Source organism: Bison bison, unplaced genomic scaffold (genome assembly GCF_000754665.1).
Source record: "Bison bison bison isolate TAMUID 2011002044 unplaced genomic scaffold, Bison_UMD1.0 scf7180017864163, whole genome shotgun sequence".
Taxonomy (NCBI): Eukaryota; Metazoa; Chordata; class Mammalia; order Artiodactyla; family Bovidae; genus Bison; species Bison bison.
The window spans coordinates 799,095-823,708 of record NW_011494735.1 but is presented as its reverse complement, the minus strand read 5'-3'; the positions used below and the strand labels follow the sequence as shown (position 1 = coordinate 823,708).

The following is a 24,614-nucleotide window of genomic DNA, read 5'->3' as shown; positions in this document are numbered from 1 at the left end:
CACAGTTAAAAAGCGTCAGTTCTTTGGTGCTTCGCTTTCTTTGTGGTCTAACTCTTACATCCATACATAACAACTGGAAAAATCATATCTTTGACTAGACAGAATTTTGTTGGCAAAGTAATGTCGGCAAAGTACAATCCAAAAATAAACTAAAAAGTAACTAAATATTTCAAAAACAGGTGAAAGAGAATTTTTCATAAAAAGGAGCAACATTTTGTAAAGACTTAAAAATCCCAGAAATGACATAACACATACATTCAATTCTTTTTCCTGTTGGCATTTGGAAGTGGAATATTTGTCTTTGATTTTAGGGTACAGAATGTGATTTTATATAAAATCTCTTAAAAAGATATAACATTATATATATATATATACACACACACACACACACACATATATATCACTTAAAAAGCTCATTTTTGAGTCCTTTATAGAAAACTGACAGGAAACAAGAAAGTTCTCAAATTTCTGACTATTGTTCCAGCCATTGTGAGGATAAAAAAAAGGTCATGGGAAGAAAGAAGAAAATATGGATGCATTTGTTTGTATAATTTACTTGAATGAGGCAATATGTTTAAAATATGGAACTCAGGGTGGTCATTTATGTAGCAGTAAAGTTTCTATTAGATAAATGAAGAAGTTATTTAAGAATGATGAAAGGTATTTTTCAAATGGATAAAAGAACAACTTTGGGAAGCACTGTTAAAGTGAAACTAGATTACATAATTGTTGAAGTGTTTGTGTTTAATACAGAGGTGATATGTCAAGTTAGATATGGTGGTTAAGTTCTCATCCTGCTGTTTCTTGACTCCATGATCTTGGACAATGCACATAACCTTTCCAACATTCAATTTTTTCTGCTGTAAAATGGGGCTTAGTGATATTCATCCTGCAGAATTGCAGTGAATTTTAAATATCACAATACATCTGAAAGATTTTTATAAAGCTAAAAATGTTAATTATTGTACTACAATTATTAAATACAGCAGCAGCAGTATACTTTCAAAATCTAGAAGAAAGCTGAAAAGGAGGGAGATGGCTTGAAGAAAAGATCAGAAGCCTATTTTACCACACCAGGCTGAAAAGTCATGAATATACAATCACAGGTCATTTTCCCCTTGTTGGCTTAAAATTCAAACTAGAACTAGAACTAGTTTGAGGTATTATATTCTCAAAAAACTACCAATTCCTGAATTGGGAAACAAAAAACAAGTCTATCTCTCAGAAAGAGAAAATATTTATTGGGCATGTAAATAAAAGTCATCCCTCTCTCCTCAAATAAAGCAAAATAAACCAATAGTTTTACTGTTAATCTGTCTATCAAAGAAGCTGGGTCCTAAGTATTTTCCAAAATTACCCGCACAGAATATTGTCATGGGACAGGTAAGATTTGCTTCAATCAGGAAACATTGATATTTTAGGATGCAAAGGAAACTCTTCTTTCATAGCACTACTTAAAATAACTGGTCTCTGTGATAAACTGTAAACTCTAAGATAGTATTCTGCTGCCAAGTCGCTTCAGTTATGTCCGACTCTGTGCAACCCCATGGACTGCAGCCTACCAGGCTTCTCTGTCCATGGGATTCTCCAGGCAAGAACACTGGAGTGGGTTGCCATTTCCTTCTCCACTAAGATAGTATACCTAACACATATTAACATATATTCAATTCTAGTGCCTGGCATAGAGCAGATCTCACAGTACTACAGATTTTTGCAATGTTGGCTATTTTCTAAGAAAATAACAAAACACGTTAAGACTATTCAATTGAGGTTGTGAGTTAGTATGGGAGAAATATCCCAGATGAGAGTTCTGCAGTATAGATATTATATCTCTTGGATTCATCTCAAAAAAGTCCAACCAACTTGCAAAATTTGGGGAAAAGACCATTTGGATATATAAAGTTCCTAGTTGAAGGTTTACGTTTCCTAAACACAAATCTATTTTGACTTACTATGGATGGAAATATTTTAAAAGTCAGTATCATACTTTTATTATAGTCTTATTTCTCAATCCTGGCTTCCTATTGAAAGTGCAACTGTTTAGAATGTGCCTCAACCTCTGAATCAGTTTCTATAAAATGGAGATCAGATAATATGATTTCATAGGTGATTGTGATAGCTGCGACAGAGTAAAAACTCTTATCTTATGAGATGATAAATTTCTTAAGGGAAGGGAATGGTGTCTTAAATGACCTAATTTATGGAGTAAATTTTAAAATGGTCACCTTGTCCTATCATATGCACATGTCTCTTTAAGGCTTAAAACTACCTGAACTACCTATTTCCTCTCCCTTAACAAATCACAGCTGCTTTATCAGTGACTCAATGGCATTTAAAGTTGTTATAGTTTTCAACAGTTCTATGGTTGTCAATGGACTCAATGGTTCATTGAGTCCAGTGCAGGAAGGCCTTGTATGAAAGGATCTCTTCCAGTGTAATGGCAAGTTTGGGCACATTCTTTATATTATAAGAAAGGAGTCCCTCCCTAGCCAACTATACTGTTGCATTTTGGAATTCTGATATCATTTTCCTAATAAGAATGTTCTCCATAGGAGGTAGTGTGCTGGATAAACAGAATCCTCAAAAATACCGGATGAAGTAAGTTACCTTAACGATCTGATACAAGGGCCTGTATTATTAGTAGATATTTTTTTAAAAAATTTCCTTACCCAAGACTCAAACAGAACACACTTTTTGTGCTTAAGCATCACTTACACATGCTCCAGACTTCATCTTCAGAGATTTCAATTTAGCAGATTGGGGGTTGGGCCCCCAAGAATTCACAATTTAAAGTATTCTTGGTAATTCTGATAAAGACAACCTGTGAGTGATATTTTAGGGAATACTCCACTACCAACATATCTGGCAGAAAATAACACAGTGTTTCTGGCTTTCTGATTTATAAGCAACAAAATTACATAGATATAAGCCTTCCTCTATTAAAAGGATCAAGAGGCTGTCATTAAGTTGGTAATACTTACCAGAAAGACCAGTTCTCTTAGCAAGCTTTGAAAATATTAAGTCAGAATACCACAAAATGTCCTAAATTTAACATTATTCATGGACTATATATTTTATATTTCTTTGTATAAAGAGTTTCTTTGTCCTGGTCTAGCTAAATACAGTTTGTTTATAGTAATTTTTAAAGAACAAGTACCTATTCAAAAAGTTATTTTGATTTTTTTTTTTTACTAAATTTCACCCAATATAAAAAAAAATCAATAAAATACAAAATAGGGAATGATTTAAAAATTCAAGGCTAATTTAAGAAATTTTAAATAGAACAGTGTTCTAATACTAGCACTGGTAGAATATTAAATATATTATGATTTATTTTATTAGGTGAAAAATGGTGAAAAAAGTAAAAATAATTTCTTTAAAAATGTTATTATTTCTTTATTTACTCATAAATTTTGATTGGAGTGTAGTTGCTTTGCAGCTTCCCTGGTGGCTCAGATGGAAAGAATCTGCCTGCTGATGCAGGAGACATGGGTTCCATCTCTGGGTTGGCAAGATCCCCTGGAGAAGGAAATGGCAAACAATTCCAGTATTCTTGACTGGGAAATCCCATGCACAGAGGGACCTGGTGGGCTACAATCCATAGGGTCACAAAGAGTTGAACACAACTTAGTAACTAAACAACAACAACAACAGTTGCTTTAAAATACTGTAACATTAGTTTCTGCTGTATAACAAAGTGAATCAGCCATATGTATACATATGTCCCCTCTGTTTTGGATTTCCTTCCCATTTAGGTAACCCCAGAGTGCTGAGTGGAATTCCCTGTGCTACATTAAAAAACAAACAAACAAAAAAAAACTAACTAAATAAATTCTTAAAAATATTTTAGGTCCTCAGTCTTTAAAAAGTACTACAAATAAACTGTATTTAGGCCCAAAGAAACTCTTTATACAAAGAAATCCAAAATATATAACCTATGAATAATTTAAAGGTAGCACATTCTGTGGTATCCTGACTTAATATTTTCAAAGCTTGCTAAGAGAACTGATCTTTCTTGTAATACTACAAATTTAATGACAATCCCTTCATTCAGCAGGAAAGAAAACTGCGTCCAGGTTGCTCATAAAGGCTGCTGCTGCTGCTGTTAAGTCGCTTCAGTCGTGTCTGACTCTGTGCGACCCCATAGACGGCAGCCCACCAGGCTCCCTCGTCCCTGGGATTCTCCAGGCAAGAACAGTGGAGTGGGTTGCCATTTCCTTCTCCAATGCATGAAAGTGAAAAGTGAAAGTGAAGTTGTTCAGTCTTGTCCAACTCCTAGCGACCCCATGGACTGCAGCCTACCAGGCTTCTCCGTCCATGGGATTTTCCAGGCAAGAGTACTGGAGTGGGTTGCCACTGCCTTTGACTCATAAAGGGAGTGCCTGGAAACTTAGTCTTTTCCCCCAAGTCTTTTTTTTTTTTTTTTTTTCAAATTCCCTGATAGCTCAATTGGTAAAGAATCTGCCTGCAATGCAGGAGACTGCAGTTCGATTCCTGGGTTGGGAAGATCCCCTGGAGAAGGGAAAAGCTACCCACTCCAATATTCTGGCCTGGAGAATTCAATAGACCGTATTGTCCCTGGGATCGCAAAGAGTTGGACATGACTGAGCGACTTTCACTTCAGTTCACTTTCTCTGACTAGTCAGCAATAGGTTCTGAAAATCCCTGGGGAAGAGGACTTACACGGAGGCGTGAAACATGACATCCAGAAGAAGAGTTCAGGAATGCTCCTGGATTATGGTTAAAACAATAAATAATCACTCTTTGGCAGCAACAATACTGTGATAGCAAAATTCTTTGAACATTTTACTGTCTGTGTCAGGTTCTGTTTGAAATGCTATACGTGTGTTAATGTGTTCAGTCTTTACTATAAACCTATGAAGGACTATAATTAATCTCTGTTCATAGATGAGAAAATAGAGCCTTGTTCAATGTCACAAAATTCAAACTCAGTCTGGCTTTGTATCTATAATAACTCAAAATCCTGGAATACAACAAATGAAGGGATAGAGGCAGCTAGAAAAACGACTTTCCTCATCTCAAAACCAGCATTTTTCTCAAAATCTCAAAAGCCAAATCCCAAATTTAAGACCCACAATTCTATTTAAAAAATAGACCTCTTGAGGCAGCAGTATACTAAGGCCCTGTCAAAAGGAAGTGTGCCCACTAAAAAATTTTCAAAGCAGCTATTACCACTTAGAGTTTATCTGAACCTCAGGAGTCAGCAAATCCAGTTTTCAACCCACTGCAGGAATGTCTTTAGCACATCACTGCCTGATGGCCATCTACCCTTTTGTTGAGAGCTTACTACCCTAAGGAGGCAGCCCAATTTATTGTTGCATAGGTCTGATTATTATGAAATTTTTCTTATATTAAGTAAAAAATCTATGTCCTCATAACATCTACCATCTACAAGAATAAGATCTATTTGGTGTCTCTGTAGTCTTTTTCTCCAGGCCTGAACAATTCTGGTTCCTTGACTAGGTTGTAAATGTATGGCTTTTAACCTTCCCTTGTCCCTCATCTTTCCTCACTTACCCTCCTGCTTCCCTGTATACATTGGCTGTTGCAATTACCTTTCTTCCCCCTGCCTTTTAATCAATCTTCCCCCTGCCTTCCTCTCAGTTCTGATACTGTAGTTCAACTTACATTATTCAGCTCAAAGCTTTCACTCAAGGCAAAAACAGAGGGTGGATGTATTCTACTCTTCCTTCTGGAGTTAAGGGTGAGAGGGAGTATGTATTCTTGATAACTGAGTATGAAACCCTAAATGCATTTTCTCATCAAAATTTGGGACAAGTGACTTGAAGCAGTTCTATTGGATGAATGCTTTACTTATATTTAGTTAAAATAAAATTTAATTAATGCTGGCCTGGAAACTTTATATTTTAACTGAAAAATGTATTCTTACTCTAAATAAACTTACAAAGAAATAATTAGAAGATAGCTAATTGATAAGTAGAAATCTGCTTGTATATTTGAAAAAGATTAGAAAATTCTTTGATACAAACATGTGAAGACAGTGTCAGAGAAGGGTATCATTTTGGCAAGTGAAAAAGCCCTTGATTAGAGAAATAATAAATAAAATGGGCAAGATTTAAAGACAAAAGATACTTTAAAGTGAGAAGTGTTTTCCTTATTAAGTTATCACAGAAAACATACCAAATCAATCAGAATTTACCCTAGGATTTAGGCCTTGTTCAAACACTAAAAGAGTCTGTCCCAACTTTGTGAAGAAATTATATGATTCCAATGTTTCACTGTTGAAAGAACTTTGAAAAAAAAATGCTCCAAATTTATTTCCATATTACCCCAAACTTAAAAATAAAATATATGTTAGAACTTTGCTTTTCATTTTGTACCTTTGAGTAAAACTTAAAATAACAGCAAAATGCTACCCACAGTAGGCTCTAATTGTGACTACAATTCTAATTTCTAGTTACATATCATAATAAGTTTTTATTTAAAAATTTTTGTCAGAAAAACTCTATATTCAGTTCAGTTCAGTCGCTCAGTTGTGTCCGACTCTTTGTGACTGTGTGGACTGCAGCATGCCAGGCTTTCCTGTCTATCACCAACTCCTGCAGCCTACTCAAACTTACGTCCATTGAGTCAGTGATGCCATACAACCATCTCATCCTCTGTCGTCCCCTTCTCCCACCCTCAATCTTTTCCAGCATCAGACTCTTTTCAAATGAGTTAGTTCTTTGCATCAGGTGGCCAAAGTATTGGAATTTCAGCTTCAGCATCAGTCCTTTCAATGAATATTCAGGACTGATTTCCTTTAGGATGGACAGGATCTCCTTGCTATCCAAGGGACTCTCAAGAGTCTTCTCTAACACCACAGTTCAAAAGCATCAATTCTTTGGTGCTCAGCTTTCTTTAAAGTCGAACTCTCACATCCACATGTGACTACTACCACACATCTATCTTTGACTAGAAGGACCTTTGTTGGCAAAGTAATGTCTCTGCTTTTTAATATGCTGTCTAGGTTGGTTGTAAATTTTCTTCCAAGGAGCAAGCATCTTTTAAAATCATGGCTGCAGTCACTATCTGCAGTGATTTTGGAGCCCCCCAAAATAAAGTCTGTCACTGTTTCCATTGTTTCCCCATCTATTTGCCACGAAGTGATGGGACCAGAGGCCATGATCTTAGTTTTCTGAACATTGAGTTTTAAGCCAACTTTTTCACTCTCCTCTTTCACTCTCACCAAGAGGCTCTTTAAGTTCTTCTTCGCTTTCTGCAGTAAGTGTCGTGTCATCTGCATATCTGAGGTTATTGATATTTCTCTTGGCAATCTTGATTCCAGCTTGTGCTTTATCCAGCCTAGCATTTCACATGATGTACTCTGCATACAAGTTAAATAAGCAGGGTGACCATATACAGCCTTGACATACTCCTTTCCTGATGTGGAACCAGTCTGTTGTTCCATGTCCAGTTCTAACTATTGTTCTTGACCTCTATTATAACTCTATTATATGAACAGAAAAACTCTATTATATGGCTACAAAAATTATATCAGAAGTGGTAATGGTATTGTATTTTGTCATCATTAGAGAAGTTTATAACTGAATTCTTCAACACTTACCTGCTAAACTACCAAATGTAAGTTTCCTGCGGCCCACTTTCTCAACAAGCCAGACACCCACAAGTGTGAAAATGAAATTTGTGAAGGCTGTAACGGAAGCCAGCCATATTGCAAGTCTATCATCTTCGACACCAGACATCTGCAGAATGGTTGCACTGTAGTACCTGTGAGGCAAGAATAAAACAGTTGTTGCTGTTAGTCATTCAAAGAAACACAGTTATTCATATAGAAAAGTATCTGACTAAATCATACCTGGAAGAACTGAAAAATAATATCAAGTTAACATGGAAATCATGCAAACCATTTAAAGGATCACAATACAGTGACTCAGTGACTATGTCCAGATGAAATTTATAACTTTGTATTAAGAAGAGATACTCAAGCAAGTGAATAGAGGACTAAAACCTTTAAAAGTTACATGCACTCCACACCTAGGGACAGTGACAGCTGTAGTTTCACTAAAACTATCAAGGAGAAGCTCCAAATACATGGAATCAATCAGAAGTTACTGTACACTGTAAATGTATGTACGTAAAAGAACAAAGAGAACTGCTACATATCTTAATCTTAAAGAAAGTAAAAATCTAGTACTAGAATTTCTTGAAAGACACAAGAAGAAAGAATATATCAAGTTATCTGGCATCCAGTAAGTGGTAAAGAATCTGCCTGCAAGGCAGGAGACAGGAGACATGCAGGCTTGATCCCTGGGTTGGGAAGAGCCCCTGATGTAGGAAATGGCAACGCACTCCACTATTCTTGCCTGGGAAGTCCCATGGACGGAGGAGCCCAGCAGGCTGCAGTCCATGGGTTTGCCAAGAGTGAGACATGATTGAGCACATGGGCTGATTGGCATACTAAGGAGATGGGAAACTTACATGATATATACGAAAAGAATGCCTTTGTGGTTCCTAAAAAGGGATGCTCTTTGGTAAGTCTCTAGCACAATCTGCATGATTAGGTCCTATAGACTCATTTTGTTCTAAATGAATACACTGAAGAAACAGAAAGAAAGTGAAGTTGCTCAGTGGTGTCTGACTCTTTGCAACCCCATGGACTGTAGCTTACCAGGCTGCTCTGTCCATGGAATTTTCCAGGCAAGAGGACTGGAGTGGGTTGCCATTTCCTTCTCCAGGGGATCTTCCTGACCCAGGGATCGAACCCAGGTCTTCTGCACTGCAGGCAGATGCTTTACCATCTGAGCCACCAAGCAAGCCCATACACTGGAGATTGGCTCTAAAAATCATAATGCCAACTTGTTGATGCACAATGGGAGATATATCTGGTATGTTTAAGATGATCGATTTCTCACAGGACATTTATTTTCTGGCGAAAATATCAGTAGCTATATCAGATTACTTGGAATTGGCTCTTAAAACAAAAGAAGCAAAAATATTCCTGGCAAATAATCTATGAAATGTGACAGAATTCAAATTCTGAAGATACATTCTGAAATACACCTTTTACTGGCTTTCAAGCCATTCCAAAACAAGTTAGCTTTACCCAAATCCAACAGTGGGCATCTAAGCAATGTATTCAATAAATGGAAATATTTCCATAGTTACAGTCTAAAGTTTCTGGATGGTAGTCAATATTTTCATGTGCTGTGCTGTGCTTAGTCGCTCGATTGTGTCTGACTCTTTGCAACCTTATGGACTTTAGGCTGGAAGAATCACAAGCTGGAATTAAGATAGCTGGGGAAAATAGCAACAACCTGAGACATGATATCACTCTAATGGCAGAAAGTGAAGAGGAACTAAAGAGCCTCTTGATGAAAGTGAAAGAGGTGAGTCAAAGAGCTAGTTTGAAACTCAAAATTCAAAAAATGAAGACTATGGCATCTGGTCCCTAAATAGAAGGGAAAAATTGGAAGCACTGACAGACTTTCTTTTCCTGAGCTCCAAAAATCACTGTAGATGGTGAATGAACCAAGAAATCAAAAGACACTTTGCTCCTTGGAAGGAAAGCTATGACAAACCTAGACAGAGTATTAAAAAGCAGATATCACTTTACCAACAAAGGTTCATATAGTCAAAGGTATGGTTTTTCCAGTAGTCATGAATGGATGTGAGAGTTGGACTATAAAGAAGGTTGAGCACTGAAGAACTGATGCTTTCAAATAGTGATGATAGTGAAGACTCTTGAGAGTCCTGTGGACTGCAAGGAGATCAAAGCAATCAATCCTGAATATTCATCAGAAGGACTGTTGCTAAAGCTGAAGCTCCAATCCTCTGGTCATCTGATGCGAAGAGCTGACTCTTGGAAAAGATCCTGATGCTAGGAGCAATTGAAGGCTAAAAGGAGAAGCAGGTGGCAGAGGATGAGCTGGTTAGACGGTATCATCGACTCAATGGACATGGATTTGAGCAAATTTTGATAGTGGAGGACAGGGGAGCCTGGCAAGCTGCACTCCATGGGATAGCCAAGAATGGGACATGGCTTAATGACTGAACATCAAGAAACAATATATTTACAATTGTTATATGTCCTTTTTGGATCCATCCTTTGGTTGTTATGCATTATCCCTTCTTATCTCTTAGAATAGTCTGTATTTTAAAGTCTATTTTGTCTGATATGAGTAGTACCATTCCAGTTTTCTTTTGGCTTCCATTTGCATGGAATACTTTTTTACACTCCCCTAAAGCCTCTTGATGAAAGTGAAAGTAGAGAGTGAAAAAGATGGCTTAAAGCTCAACATTCAGAAAACGAAGATCATGGCACCTGGTCCCACCACTTCATGGGAAATAGTCGGGGAAACAGTGGAAACAGTGTCAGACTTTTTATTTTTTTGGGCTCCAAAATCACTGCAGATGGTGATTGCAGCCATGAAATTAAAAGACACTCACTCCTTGGAAGGAAAGTTATGACCAACCTAGATAGCATATTCAAAAGCAGAGACATTACTTTGCCAACAAAGGTCCGTCTAGTCAAGGCTATGGTTTTTCCTGTGGTCATATATGGGTGTGAGAGTTGGACTGTGAAGAAGGCTGAGTGCTGAAGAATTGATGCTTTTGAACTGTGGTGTTGGAAAAGACTCTTGAGAGTCCCTTGGACTGCAAGGAGATCCAACCAGTCCATTCTGAAGGAGATCAGCCCTGGGATTTCTTTGGAAGGAATGATGCTAAAGCTGAAACTCCAGAACTTTGGCCACCTCATGCCAAGAGTTGACTCATTGGAAAATACTCTAATGCTGGGAGGGATTGGGGGCAGGAGGAGACAGGGACGACAGAGGATGAGGTGGCTGGATGGCATCACTGACTCGATGGACGTGAGTCTGAGTGAACTCCGGGAGTTGGTGATGGACAGGGAGGCCTGGCATGCTGTGATTCATGGAGTCGCAAAGAGTTGGACACAACTGAGCGACTGAACTGAACTGAACTGAACTTTCAGTCTTTATGTGTCCCTGGATCTGAAGTGGTTCTCTTATAGATAGTGTATATATGGGTCTTGATTTTGTATTCATTCAGCCAATCTATGTCTTTTGTTTGGTGCATTTAATCCACGTACATTTAAGGTAATTATTGATATGTATACTCATGGGACGTGAGGGACATGAAGATCAGCTGATTTGAGTATCTGTGGGGGTCCTTGAACCAATCTCCTGTGGATAACTGAGAGAGGGACAACTGTATTTCATTGTTTTCATTTTTGACACAATAAAATCATGAAATTGCATGCATTAAATTAATGGCTAGAAATAGGAGTTGTATCAAACACAGTAAGTTAGTGAGTATCAGTATTTTATTTAAAATGCAAAATGTGTCCTAGGTGTGTTAAATGATTTTTTTCTGTTACTTAAACCTGGCTTGGGTATCAGAAACCATCATTTTTAAAGACATCTCTGTATGGCTGATTCATGTTGATGCTTGGTAGAAACCAACACAATACTGTAAAGCAATTATCTTCAAATAAACACATTAAAAAAAAAGTCATCTCTGTGGTGTGCTGGCCAGATCAGATAACATACTGTTCAGCTAGTATTACATATTGAAGACATACTATTAATGTATGTGAGTTACTGAATTCTCACAGATGTATTATTAGATCCAGTTGCTGCCCTAAAGAAGCTGCCATAAAAGAATGACATGGAAAGAAATAATTTTGATATTGCAAGGTATATAAATCATAATGTGGCATTAAAGGATGGACCAAATAATTTCCCTTTATAAAGTTCCTTGATTTTCCAGAAAATTTAATGTTTGAGTTAAGTTTTGAAGAATTCACAGGGGTTTGCCAGCACATACAATGATCTAGAAGGACATTGGTGGTAAAAGAAATGATATGTAGGAAGGAAAAATGTACAAAATACTATGCTGGATTCATACACCAAAAGTACGTTACCGTGGCTGAACATAATAAGGTTCAAAGGAAAGAGAAGTATGATAGAAGGCTTCAGTAGAACCTTTTGTTATAGAGGGGCCTTGAGAGCCACACTCCATGTTTGGCCTTTATTCTGTAGGGAATGGAGAACCATGACATGGACTGTGAGGAGAAACAACAAACAAATTTGTTTTGTGAAAAGATCACTCTAACTACATTCAAGTGTACAGACTAGACGCGGACCTGAACAAGGGCAAATTGAAGTATTTTCAGGTCCTTTTATTAGATATAGTACCCTGTAGACTTTCTATATTAATGTGAAACACTGAGAGCAAAGGCTGAAATTCCATGAGGGTCTTTTATCTTCCTGTCAGCAAGCCTTGCAACTTTAACCCACACTAAATCTTTCTTTGGATGGACTGTCTTGAGTTTTCATCCTCATTTTCCATTCTCAAACACTGGTAGATGTATTAGATTTTATTGCTGCCATAAAAAATTACTACAATCACACTGGCTTAAATCAACATAAATTTATTGCCTAACAGGTTTATAGGTCAGAAATCTGACACAGATTTTATTGGGTGTAAAGAATCAAAGGTGTCAGCTGGATAATCCTTTCTAGAATCTCCAGGGAAAATAGACTTCTTTGCTGGTTTTTGCTTTTAACATCTTCCACATGCTGTGCCTTGAGGACTCCACTTCCTCATGATTCAAAGCCCATAAAAGTGGGTGCATGCAGTGCCTTTCAGGTCCCTTTACTCTGAGACTCCTTTCTGCTTCCCCTGCATATAAAGACCTCTGTGATTACACTAGGTCACCCAGATAAATAGGGTAATCTCCTTATCTTAAGAGAAATCGATTAACAGATTTAATTTGATCTACAACCTTAATTTCCCTTTGTCAATTAATGAGAAATATTCACAGGTTGTTTATGACATGTACATGTTTGGAATGGACTTCTTGGTGGCTTAGACAGTAAAGCGTCTGTCTACAATGCGGGAGACCTGGGTTTGATCCCTGGGTTGGGAAGATCCCCTGGAGAGGGAAATGGCAATCCACTCCAGTACTATTGCCTGGAAAATTCCATGGACAGAGGAGCCTGGTAGGCTACAGTCCATGGGGTCGCAAAGAGTCAGACACAACTGAGTGACTTCACTTTCACTTTCACTCTATTACATAAAGGAGCTAATCAACAGTAAAATAAGGAAAAGGCCAACAGTTGGAATGAGAAGGTGAGGAATGAAGGTAAGAATATTTACTTAAAGGATAATCAGTTTCAGAAGAATTCATACAATAGCTATATTTCTTTTTACAGGACTCTTTCAAGGGCAGGAGATGACATACCTAGGTCAGAACAATTCACGAACCTAGTTTTCAAAAGTCAGATCATGTAATGATGAAATGACACACTTAATTTACATTTTAAAATGTGTGAATTCCAATGTTTTATAAATGATGCTATCAGCCAACCATTTATGTAATAGCCTACCACTAAGTATGGATGTGAGAGTTGGACTATAAAGAAAGCTGAATGCTGAAGAATGGATGCTTTTGAACTGCAGTGTTGGAGAAGACTCTTGAGAGTCCCTTGGACTGCAAGGAGACCCAACCTGTCATTCAGAACCAAAGGAAATCAGTCCTGAATATTCATTGGAAGGACTGATGCTGAAGCAGAAACTCCAATACTTTGGCCACCTGATGCAAAGAAGTGACTCACTGGAAAAGACCCTGATGCTGGGAAAGATCAAAGGCGGGAGGATAAGGGGACAACAGAGGATGAGATGGTTGGATGGCACCACCAATGTGATGGATATGAGTTTGAGTAGGCTCTGGGAGTTGCTGATGGACAGGGAAGCCTGGCATGGTGTAGTCCATGGGGTTACAGTCAGACACGACTGAGCAACTGAGCTGAACTGATAACTTACTCTGAGCCTTTATGTAGTAGTTTAAATTTGCACAAAGCATAACAGTTTTCTTTATAAGAGAATATGAGCTGAAAAAGGTTTTATGTCCTTTTTAGATTCAAAGAAGGGATGCCTTCTCTTTTCAAAATCATTTTATAATATCTACCCAACAAATTATCATCTTCTTCAAAGATTTCCTGGTTAACCTTTGGTTTTCTCACATGCACCATCTCTTCCCTAGGGTGAAAATGAAAGGATTGAAAACAGTGTGTTCTCACAGAGAACACAAATGAGTTTCACAAATCTCTTAGATGTTGAAGAACAGTAACAGCCAGATTATATGTATATCATTATCTTAGAGATTATGTGAAAGGTAGCTTTCAGTCTTGAATTTTAAATTTGAAAAAAAAAAAAAAATAGCTCTAGAAAACATGTAGGCTTTGGTAATGGCAATCCAGCCTAATAATGACTTTTAACTAGCACTAAAAGTATAAACATGAGCACCTCATATGCTGAAAAAAACATGCATATTATGATTTTATTGAACAAAGCCTTTCCTAGGAATTTCTGAAAAAGTTATTTTTTTTTCAGCTTCTTAAAGCCATAACCTGTCACTTTCACTATTGCTAGTATAGTTAATTTAACAGCAAGAAGTAGGTTCTCAATTTGCCAGATTAACCTATAAATTCTCTATATATAATATATGCCCACACAAGACAGAATATTCAGGACTTCATGCAGGCTCGTATTTCCCATTTGTTGAATTGTAAATAAGTGTTATTTGCTCAGTTGTGTTCGACTCTAGATGACCCCATGGTCTGTTCATGGGATTCTGCAGGCAAGAATACTGGAGTGGGTTGCCATTTTCTTCTCCAGGGGATCTTCACGACCCAGGGATCAAGCCCAGGTCTCCTGCATTGCAGGTGGATTCTTTACCATCTGAGCTACCAGGTAAGCCCATACAATTCAACTGTTGAATCAAATCAGATGTGTTTGTTCCGACCTGTTTATCCAATTTAATCAAATAATACCTAAATCAATAAAATAGAAGATGCATTATATTAACATTTATAATTTTAAAAAGTCAGTAAAGGCAAAGTACTTTAAAAAAAATTGTGGGCAACACTACCATTAAAAAACTGGGGGATACAGTGTAAAATTTTAAAAAGATTCTGCCCTTAGGGCTCTTCTCAAGTGTCTTTCAGTTCTTGTTCTATTTGAGAAACTAAGTCTAGAATTCAGAGATGACAATATTGAGTGGTTTATGCAAGAAAAACAATGTGGAAGTACAAGCAGTAGATGTGATGAATTAATGTACAACTAAAAAATGTTGAAGATATATATACATATTTCCTCATAACTGTCTTTTTCAGTTAACGAAACAAGAGCCATATTCAAAAGCAGAGACATTACTTGCCAACAAAGGTCCGTCTAGTCAAGGCTATGTTTTTCCAGTGGTCATGTATCGATGTGAGAGTTGGACTATGAAGAAAGCTGAGCACCGAAGAATTGATGCTTTTGAACCGTGGTGCTGGAGAAGACTCTTGAGAGTCCCTTGGACTGCAAGGAGATCCAACCAGTCCATCCTAAAGGAGATCAGTCCTGGGTGTTCATTGGAGGGACTGATGCTAAAGCTGAAACTCCAGTACTTTGGCCACCTCATGCGAAGAGTTGACTCATTGGAAAAGATTCTGATGCTGGGAGGGATTGGGAGCAGGAGGAGAAAGGGACAACAAAGGATGAGATGGCTGGATGGCATCACCGACTCAATGGACGTGAGTTTGAGTGAACTCCGGGAGTTGGTGATGGACAGGGAGGCCTGGCATGCTGTGATTCATGGGGTCGCAAAGAGTCGGACAAGACTGAGGGACTGAACTGAACTGAACTGAAACAAGAGCCAATCTTCATTATGTCAGTTAAGAGGGCTTCCACCTTTCCTCACCATATCTCACAACCTTACTTATTTCATAACAAGCAGGAATCCAAGACTTCTAGGTCACCTATATACTTGCTTATTTACTTTCATATTAAACTGTAATTAATAATTTGCCTCAATTTTCCTGTCATCCCAGCCCTCTCACACTCTTTCTCTGTGCCTTGTTAACTAATCTAGTTAAAAGAGTTCAGTTCAGTTCAGTTCAGTAGCTCAGTCGTGTCCGAGTCTTTGAGATGCCATGAATCACAGCACGCCAGGCCTCCCTGTTCATCACCAACTCCTGGAGTTCACTCAAACTCATGTGCATCGAGTCAGTGATGCCATCCAGTCATCTCATCCTCTGTTATCCCTTTCTTCTCCTACCCCCGATCCCTCCCAGCATCAGGGTCTTTTCCAATAAGTCAACTCTTTGCATGAGGTGGCCAAAGTATTGGAGTTGCAGTCACAAGAGTACCACTCTCTAACACCTTGGATCTAGAGTCTAGGCTGTCTTTTCCTCAGACCTGAGGATGGGCAGAGGATGGTGAGGGAAATAAATGAACTAAAGCATCCTTAACTCTCCTTTTTAAATTCTTGGTCTACTTTCTGCTCACTTCTCTTTCAATGGCAGTTTTAGTGTTTTCCTCAAAATATCTTCTCTACTCTTACATCTGTGCACGATTCTTGGTAAGAGAATTGTCAACATGCTGTTGTCCTTTGGTCACTAAGTCATCTCCAACTTTAGTTACTCCAAAGACTACAGCACACCTGACTTCTCTGTCCTTCATTATCTCTCAGAGCTTGCTCATATTCATCAAATTCATGTCCTTTCAGATGGTGATGCTATTCAACAATCTCATCCTCTGCTGCCCTCTTCTCTTTTTGCCTTCAGTCATTCCCAGCATCAGGGTCTTTTCCAATGAGTTGGCTCTTTGCATCTCCTGGCCATAGTATAGAAGCCTCAGCTTCAGTATCAGACTTTCCAATGAATATTCAGGATTGATTTCTTTTAGGATTGACTGGTTTGATATCCTTGCTGTCTAAGGGACTGTCATGAGTCTTCTCCAACACTACAATTTAAAAGCCTCAATTCCTTGGCATTTAGCCTGCTCTATGGTCCAGCTCTCACATCTGACATGACTACTGGAAAAATCATAGCTTTGACTTAATGGACCATTGTCAGAAAAGTGATGTCTTGGCTTTTTAATACACTGTCTAGGTTTGTCATAGCTTTCCTTCTAAGGAGCAAGTGTCTTTTAATTTCATGGCTGCAGTCATTGTCCGCAGTGATTTTAGAGACCAAGAAAATAAAATCTGTCCTTGCTTCCAATTTTTCTCCTTCTATTTGCCATGAAGGGATGGGGCCAATTGCCACGATCTTAGTTTTATGACAGTTAAGTTTTAAGCCAGCTTTTTCACTCTCCTCTTTCATCTTCGTCAAGAGGCTCTTTAGTTTCCTTCAGTTTCTCCCATTAAAGTGGTATAATCTGCATATTTGAGATTGTTGCTATTTCTCCCAACTATCTTGACTCCAGCTTGTGATTCATCCATCCTGGCATTTTGCATGATATACTCTGCATATACTCCTTTCCCAGTTTTGAACCAGTCTGTTGTTTCATGTCTGTTGCTAACTGTTGCTTCTTGACCGACATACACCTTACCTCAGGAGACAGGTAAGGTGGTTTGGAATTCCCATCTCTTTTAAGAATTTTCCAGTGTTGTGATCTACATAGTCAAAGGCTTAGTCTTGACAGTCATAGTCAATGAAGCAGGTGTTTTTCTGGAACCCCACTGCTTTCTCTATGATCCAATAAACGTAGCCAATTTGATCTCCAGTCCTCTGACACTTTTAAAACCAGCCTGTATATCCAGAGTTCTCATACTGCTGAAGCCTAGCTTGAAGGATTTCTGAGCATAATCTCACTAGCATGTGAAATGAGGGCAACTGTATGGCAGTTTGAACATTCTGTGGCACTGCCCTTCTTTGGGATTGGAAAGAAAACTGATTTCTTCCAGTCCTGTGGCCACTGCTGAGTTTTCTGAATTTGCTGACATATTGAGTGCAGCACTTTAACAGCATCATCTTGTAGAATTTGAAATAGCTCAGCTGGAATTCCATTACCTGCAATAGGTTTGTTTGCAGTAATGCCTCCTAAGCATTGACTTCACACTCCAGGATGTCTGGCTCTAGGTGAGTGACCACACCATTGTGGTTATCCTGGTCATTAAGATATTGTTTGTATAGTTCTTCTGTGCACTATTGCTACCTCTTCTTCATTTCTTCTTCTTCTGTTAGTTCCATACTGTTTCTGTCCTTTATTGTGCCCATCCTTGCATGAAATGTTCCTTTGATATTTCCAATTTTCTTGAAGAGATCTCTAGTCCTTCCCATTCTATTGTTTTCTTCTACTTTATTGCATTTTTCATTTAAGAAGGCCTTCTTTTCTCTCCTTGCTATTCTCTGACACTCTGCATTCAGTTTGTGATCACTCTCCCTTTCAATCTTGCCTTTTGCTTCTCTTCTTTCCTCAGCTATTTGTAAAGCCTCCTCAGACAACCGTTTTGCATCCTTGCATTTCTTTTTCTTGGAGATGGTTTAGATCATGGCCTCCTGTACAATCTTACAAACCTCTGTCCCTAGTTCTTCAGGCACTCTGTCTATCAGATCTAATTCCTTGAGTCTATTAGTCACCTCCACTGTATAATCATAAGGGATTTGATTTAGTTCTCAGTCAATGGCCTAGTGATTTTCCCTACTTTTTTCAACTGAAACATGAATTCTGCAATAAGGGGCTGATGATCTGAGCCACATTCAGCTCCAGGTCTTATTTTTCCTGACTATATAGATCTTCCCCATTTTCGGCATCAACATGGTCCACCCATAAAATACCTGGTCTCTGCTGATTCACTTCTAAAATCCTTCAGTTATCCTAGTTGCTGATGTGCAGTGCCTGGTCACAACTCGCTTACTTTAATTCCTCCACTCACAAAATTATTCACTCTTGTGGAGACTTTCGGAGAAGGCAATGGCACCCCACTCCAGTACTCTTGCCTGGAAAATCCCATGGATGGAGAAGTCTGGTGGGCTGCAGTCCATGGGGTCATTAAGAGTCGGACACGACTGAGAGACTTCCCTTTCACTTTTCACTTTCATGCATTGGAGAAGGAAATGGCAACCCACTCCAGTGTTCTTGCCTGGAGAATCCCAGGGACGGCAGAGCCTGATGGGCTGCCATCTCTGGGGTCCCACAGAGTCGGACACGACTGAAGCGACCTAGCAGCAGCAGCAGTGGAGACTTTAAATCATATACTCTATCTCTTTTAAGTTATCCATCATCACCCATTTTTCCTCCTTTCTTATAACTGTACTTACAGTTTTAAGTAGTGTATATTTCATAAATGATTAATTCTTATTTATTGGTGTACTACAGAATGACCTGGAAGACCCATTAAAACACAAATTGCTGGATCCTACTCTGAATTTCTGATGCAGTAGGTCTAAGACCAAGAATTTGAATTTCTAAGAAGTTTCCAGGTGATACTGACAGACCAAGAATTTGAATTTCTAAGAAGTTTTCAGGTGATACTGACACTGCTTTGAAAACTTACTCCCCAAACCATTATTATAATCAATTTTTTCTTTGTTGTTATGGTTCAGTTGCTAAGTCGTGTCTGACTCTTTACGACCCCATGGATTGCAGCACACCAGGCTTCCCTATCCTTTACCATCTCCCACAGCTTGCTCAAACTCATGTCTATTGAGTTACTGATGCCATCTAACCATCTCATTCTCTGTCCTCCCCTTCTCCTCCTGCCTTCAATCGTTCCCAGCATCAGGGTCTTTTCCAATGAGTGGGCTCTTCACATCAGGTGGCCAAAGTATTGGAGCTTCAGCTTCAGCATCAGTCTTTCCAATGAATATTCAAGATTGATTTCCTTTAGGAGTGACTCGTTTGATCTTCTTGCAGTCCAAGGGACTCTCAAGAGTCCTCTCTATGGTGCTCAGCTTTTTTTTATGGTCCAAGTCTCACTTTCATACATGACTACTAGAAAAACCATAGCCTTGACTACATGGACCTTTGTGGGCAAAGTGATGTCTCTGCTTTTTAACACGCTGTCTAGGTTGGTCATAGCTTTTCTTCCAAGGAGCAAGTGTCTTTTAATTTCATGGCCGCAGTCACCATCTGCAGTGATTTGGAGTCCAAGAATGACAGATTTTATATTCTTGGACTCCAAATCACTTCCAGGAAGTGATGGGACCAGAAGCCATGACCTGTTTTGAATGTTGAGTTTTCAGCCAGCTTTTTCAGTCTCCTCTTTCACCTTCACCAAGAGGCTCTTTAGTTCCTCTTTGTTTTCTGCCCATAAGTGTGGTGTCATCTGCATATTTGAGGTTATTGATATTTCTCCTGGCAATCTTGATTCCAGTTTGTGCTTTATCCAGCCCGGCTTTTCTCATGATGTGCTCTGCATATAAGCTAAATAAGGAGGGTGACAATATAGAGCCTTGACATACTCCTTTCTCAATTTGGAACCAGTCTGTTTTCCATGTCCAGTTCTGTTATTTCCTGAATGTATACAGATTTCTCAGGAGGCAGGTTAAGGTAGGCTGGGATTCTAATCTTTAAAGAATTTTCCACAGTTTGTTGTGATCCACACAGTCAAAGGCTTTAGAACAGCCAATGAAGCATAAGTAGATGTATTTATGGAATTCTCTTACTTTTTCTATGATCCAATGGATGTTGCCAATTTGATCTCTGGTTCCTCTGCCTTTTCTAAATTCAGCTTGAACATCTGGAAGTTCTTGGTTCACGATGTTGAAGGCTGACTTGGAGAATTTTCAGCACTGCTTTGCTAGCGTGTGAGATGAGTGCAATTGTGTGGTAGTTTGAACATTCTTTGGCATTGCCCTTCTTTGGGACTGGAATGAAAACTGACCTTTTCCAGTCCTGTAGCCACTGCTGAGTTTTCCAAATGTGCTGGCATATTGAGTGCAGCACTTTCACAGCATCATCTCTGAGCATTTGAAATAGCTCAGCTGGAATTCCATCACCTCCCCTAGCTTTGTTTGTAGTGATGCTTCCTAAGGCCCACTTGACTTTGCAATCCAGGATGTCTGGGTCCCGGTGAGTGAACACACCATCATGTTTACCTGGCTCACTAAGATCTTTTTTGTATAGTTCTGTGTATTCTTGTCACCTCTTCTTAATATCTTCTGCTTCTATTAGGTCCATACTGTTTCTGTCCTTAATTGTACTCATCTTTGCATGAAGGGTTCTCTTGATATCTCTAATTTTCTTGACAAATAGATTCAAGCAATTAGATATGATAGAGTTCCTGAAGAACTATGAATGGAGTTTTGTAATACTGTACAGTAGGTGGTGATCAAAACCATCCGCAAGGAAAATGAATGCAAAAAGGCAAAATTGTTGTCTGAGGAGGCCTTACAAATAGCTGAGGAAAGAAGAGAAGTGAAAGACCAAGGAGAAAAGGAAACCCAACTTTACTTGTAGCAAAACAAATGTATAATAATCATGAGGAACTAATATATGTGTTTTTCTTCAGCTAAAGCCACTTACAACTTACGTTGTCTTTGCTCAATTTATTATTAGATGAGATGATACATTTTTTTAGTTCCCCAAACACCACAAAATAGACACTGTGATAAAATGGTAAGTTTTCTATTTAATTTAACAAATCTTTACATGGTAATAGTAATAGATGTTTTAGTGGAAAATTATATAATGTATGAATGTCTCAATTACATGAAATTAAAATATATTTATTCAAGACCTACTCTGTGCTAGAGACAGTGGGAGATATAGACATGTAATATCTGTGACTATTTGTGGAGGGCAGGAAAACTGCCATACACATAAAAATTATATCTCAATGGGCCATGTTTCATGGGGACAGTATGATTACAGTGTTATTTGAACATAAGGGCAGTGATTAACTCTACCCAACAGTCCAAATTGTTCATTAGTGATTCTAATCACCACTTCTCATGTTCTAAGATTGAAAAAATAGAAAAGGTCAAGGAATTTAGGGTGACAGTTACTACAAGACTTAGTCTGGGAGAGCATTTGAAACCAGCTCAAGCAAGAGTCATGCACAGATAGAACTAGAAAGGATTTGAGAGAATATAAATCATAATTAGAATGACAAGTACCTATTGGGTTCACTGACTAGAAAAACTGCAGTGGCATAGATGGATGTTAGAGCCATGAAGGAAATTCTTGGTTTTGATATCACAGGAGATGGCAAGGATCCAAATGTGATCTACATTCATCTCTTTGATTCAGGGAATCCGTGATAAATGACAAAGGAGCTGCATCCATTGGTGCTCAAACAGTTGAGCTGAGTGAGGGAGAAGCATATGGGGGTGAAAGGATGCTATAAAGGTCAACAGGATTGCTCAGTTCTCAAAGAGTAAGAACAACACACCAACTGGATGTACAATCCCCTAATATGCTTACTCTTAAACTCTCCAAAATGCTGAGCTCATCTCCTGAGGAAGAGTGGGCCTGTAGAACAACAGCAGGCAGGGGAAGCAGAATGCAATTCTGTGAACTAGGTGCCAGAGAAAGCCATCATTTAACATGTAAAAAGTGTAGAGATAACTCTCTTTATTCCCTAGTTCCTGCTATACTATGGATGAAGGAATTACATGGTGTGACTTAACTGTTCAAGAAATAAAAACCAATACCTATAAGATTAGATAATTAAACTTTCCATGAAAAGATAAATATTAATGGATACTATAGCTACCACAAGACACCCAGAGAGAAAATTTTCTCTGATTTTAGTAAGTAGGAGTTTTTATGTTTCTCTGTGATAATTGATTTATTTCTACCGTAGGAACACTATGAAACATGTATATACTGTATTGGCTGCTAAAACATTTACAGCAACATGATTCTCAAGCTTTAGCATGAATAAAATTCAATCTGGAGATTGTAACAAAAACAAGATTCCAATTTGTTCATCCTCTTTGCTCATCCCCACCCTCTCACCTCTGCCCAGAATTGATTCATTTTAAGAGATTCTAACTTAAAGAGGTTCCAAGGGCACTTTGAAAAAGACAGGGTTTCTGAACTAGTTTGTATAGATACTACTCTACAAGTCTCTAAGTTTCTTGTACAGAAACCATCTTATCTTGTCCTACTTTGTCCTCTTTGCTAAATCACTATCTTTGAAGTTTATTGTACCTATTGTCTCTCTATAGGTTTAATTAAGTTCTCTTAAGCTTCTTCTGGAATAAGGAAGGATTGAAATGAATAAAGACTTCTAAATTAATATGAATAAATTTTATTTTTCTGTTTCCAAATATTGATGGAAAGGAAACTGATCAATTTTTTAACAGCAGAGAAACAAGTTGAGCTCTAACAGCCCTGGGCAGAAAACACTGCAAAGAGAGGGCTCCCACACCAATGTATAATTAAACAGTAAATTAGGCTGACTTGATACAGGCATGTTGACAACACTGTGCCCTTTGATGTTCAAAGAAAGACCTAAAACTGCACTTAGTTCATTTCAAGTGCATGCAGCCAGTACCAGGACATGCTTGTTTAATTATTAGTGAAGTGCAGGACCTTTCAAAAATGACAGAAAAAATTAGACCTACGAGTACATATGAAGCTTGACCTAAAGAGGAAAAGCAATTACCAGTGTCAGTGTACATTTATTGAGGGGATACATCATGAAAGACATTCATATTAATTTTAAAATACTACAGAAAAGCATTGAATCATCTTACTAATTCTGAAAAACCAGGAAAATACTCTGAGTTAGATATGTGAGTCTGAATTGACTGGATTGTCTTAATTCTCTATTTTCCTTTAAACATGTAGAACTAGTTCTACAAATGTCCTTTTCATTTTTTGTTTTTATGATGAAAACCTAAGCTACTTCATAAGAAGCACAGATGAGTAAAACAGTAAGAATAATGGCTAATGTTTATCATCAATTTTTGAGTCTATAAAACTCAATTTTAGAGTTGGAGCTCATGGCAGAATATATCACCTGATAAAAGTAGAAAAGGAGAAATAGCATCGATTGAGCACTTCCCATATGCCAAATAGTAGCCAGATGTGGTTTACTCATATTTTATCATTCAAGCATCACAAACACTTTATGATAATACAAACTCAGTAAGAGTAGATGATAAACATTTTTAGGGTGTAATTAACTCAACATAAAAGCTCTCCATTCTCACACATACTCAGGATCCCAAAGAAACTGTTGTGGAAGTTATTACTCCATTTACCACTCTATGCACAGGCCAAAACATAAACCCTCATGCATATTTACCACTTTATATTTTTTTCTGCATAAAACTATTTTATTTTCTATAGCTGAAGTCTCTTGTACTGTCAAATAAGATGTCACTAATGGTAAACTTCATAAAATATAAAAATCATAAAATTATACTTAGAAACCATTGGAGATGGGCCAATGGATGGGCAGCCAGCTTGTTACAAGAGATGTCCCAGCAATATGCTGCCCCTTAAGGGGTACATGGAGCACTAGCTTGTCCCAGAGGCTCAAAGCCAGCTAAAATCTCCTCTCCACTGGGAGCTCTAGAATCAATTAAAATAAACTTAAAGAGCAGATTTACAGGGGAAAAGAAATATCAAAAAGAGCATCTTTACAAATGTAGGAGAAAAAGAAGTAGAGTTCCTCACATCCTGTATTAGGGTGATGGTGACACAAAAACTATTAAATATTGAAAGGGAGGACTTTTTCCCCCCAAATACCAGAGTGTAGACGTCCTTCTTCTAACTGCTTCTATTCTAATAACTTAACAATTGCTTTGGGTAGTATACTCATTTTCACCCTGTGCTCCAGGGGTTGAAGGAGAGAGCCCCCCCCACCACCACCACCACTT

At 38.2% G+C, this 24,614-nt stretch overlaps 1 protein-coding gene across 1 annotated transcript in view; it reads right to left on the bottom strand.

The window, feature by feature from the left end:
- Nucleotides 1–24,614, bottom strand: part of SLC2A13 (solute carrier family 2 (facilitated glucose transporter), member 13) — a gene marked incomplete at its 5' end in the record, with an annotated part of 532,905 nt that overhangs the window by 168,625 nt on the left and 339,666 nt on the right. The window contains one exon of the mRNA XM_010841619.1: nt 7,589–7,752. Within this exon, the coding sequence (XP_010839921.1) occupies nt 7,589–7,752 (164 nt within the window). The remainder of the gene's footprint in view (nt 1–7,588; nt 7,753–24,614) is intronic.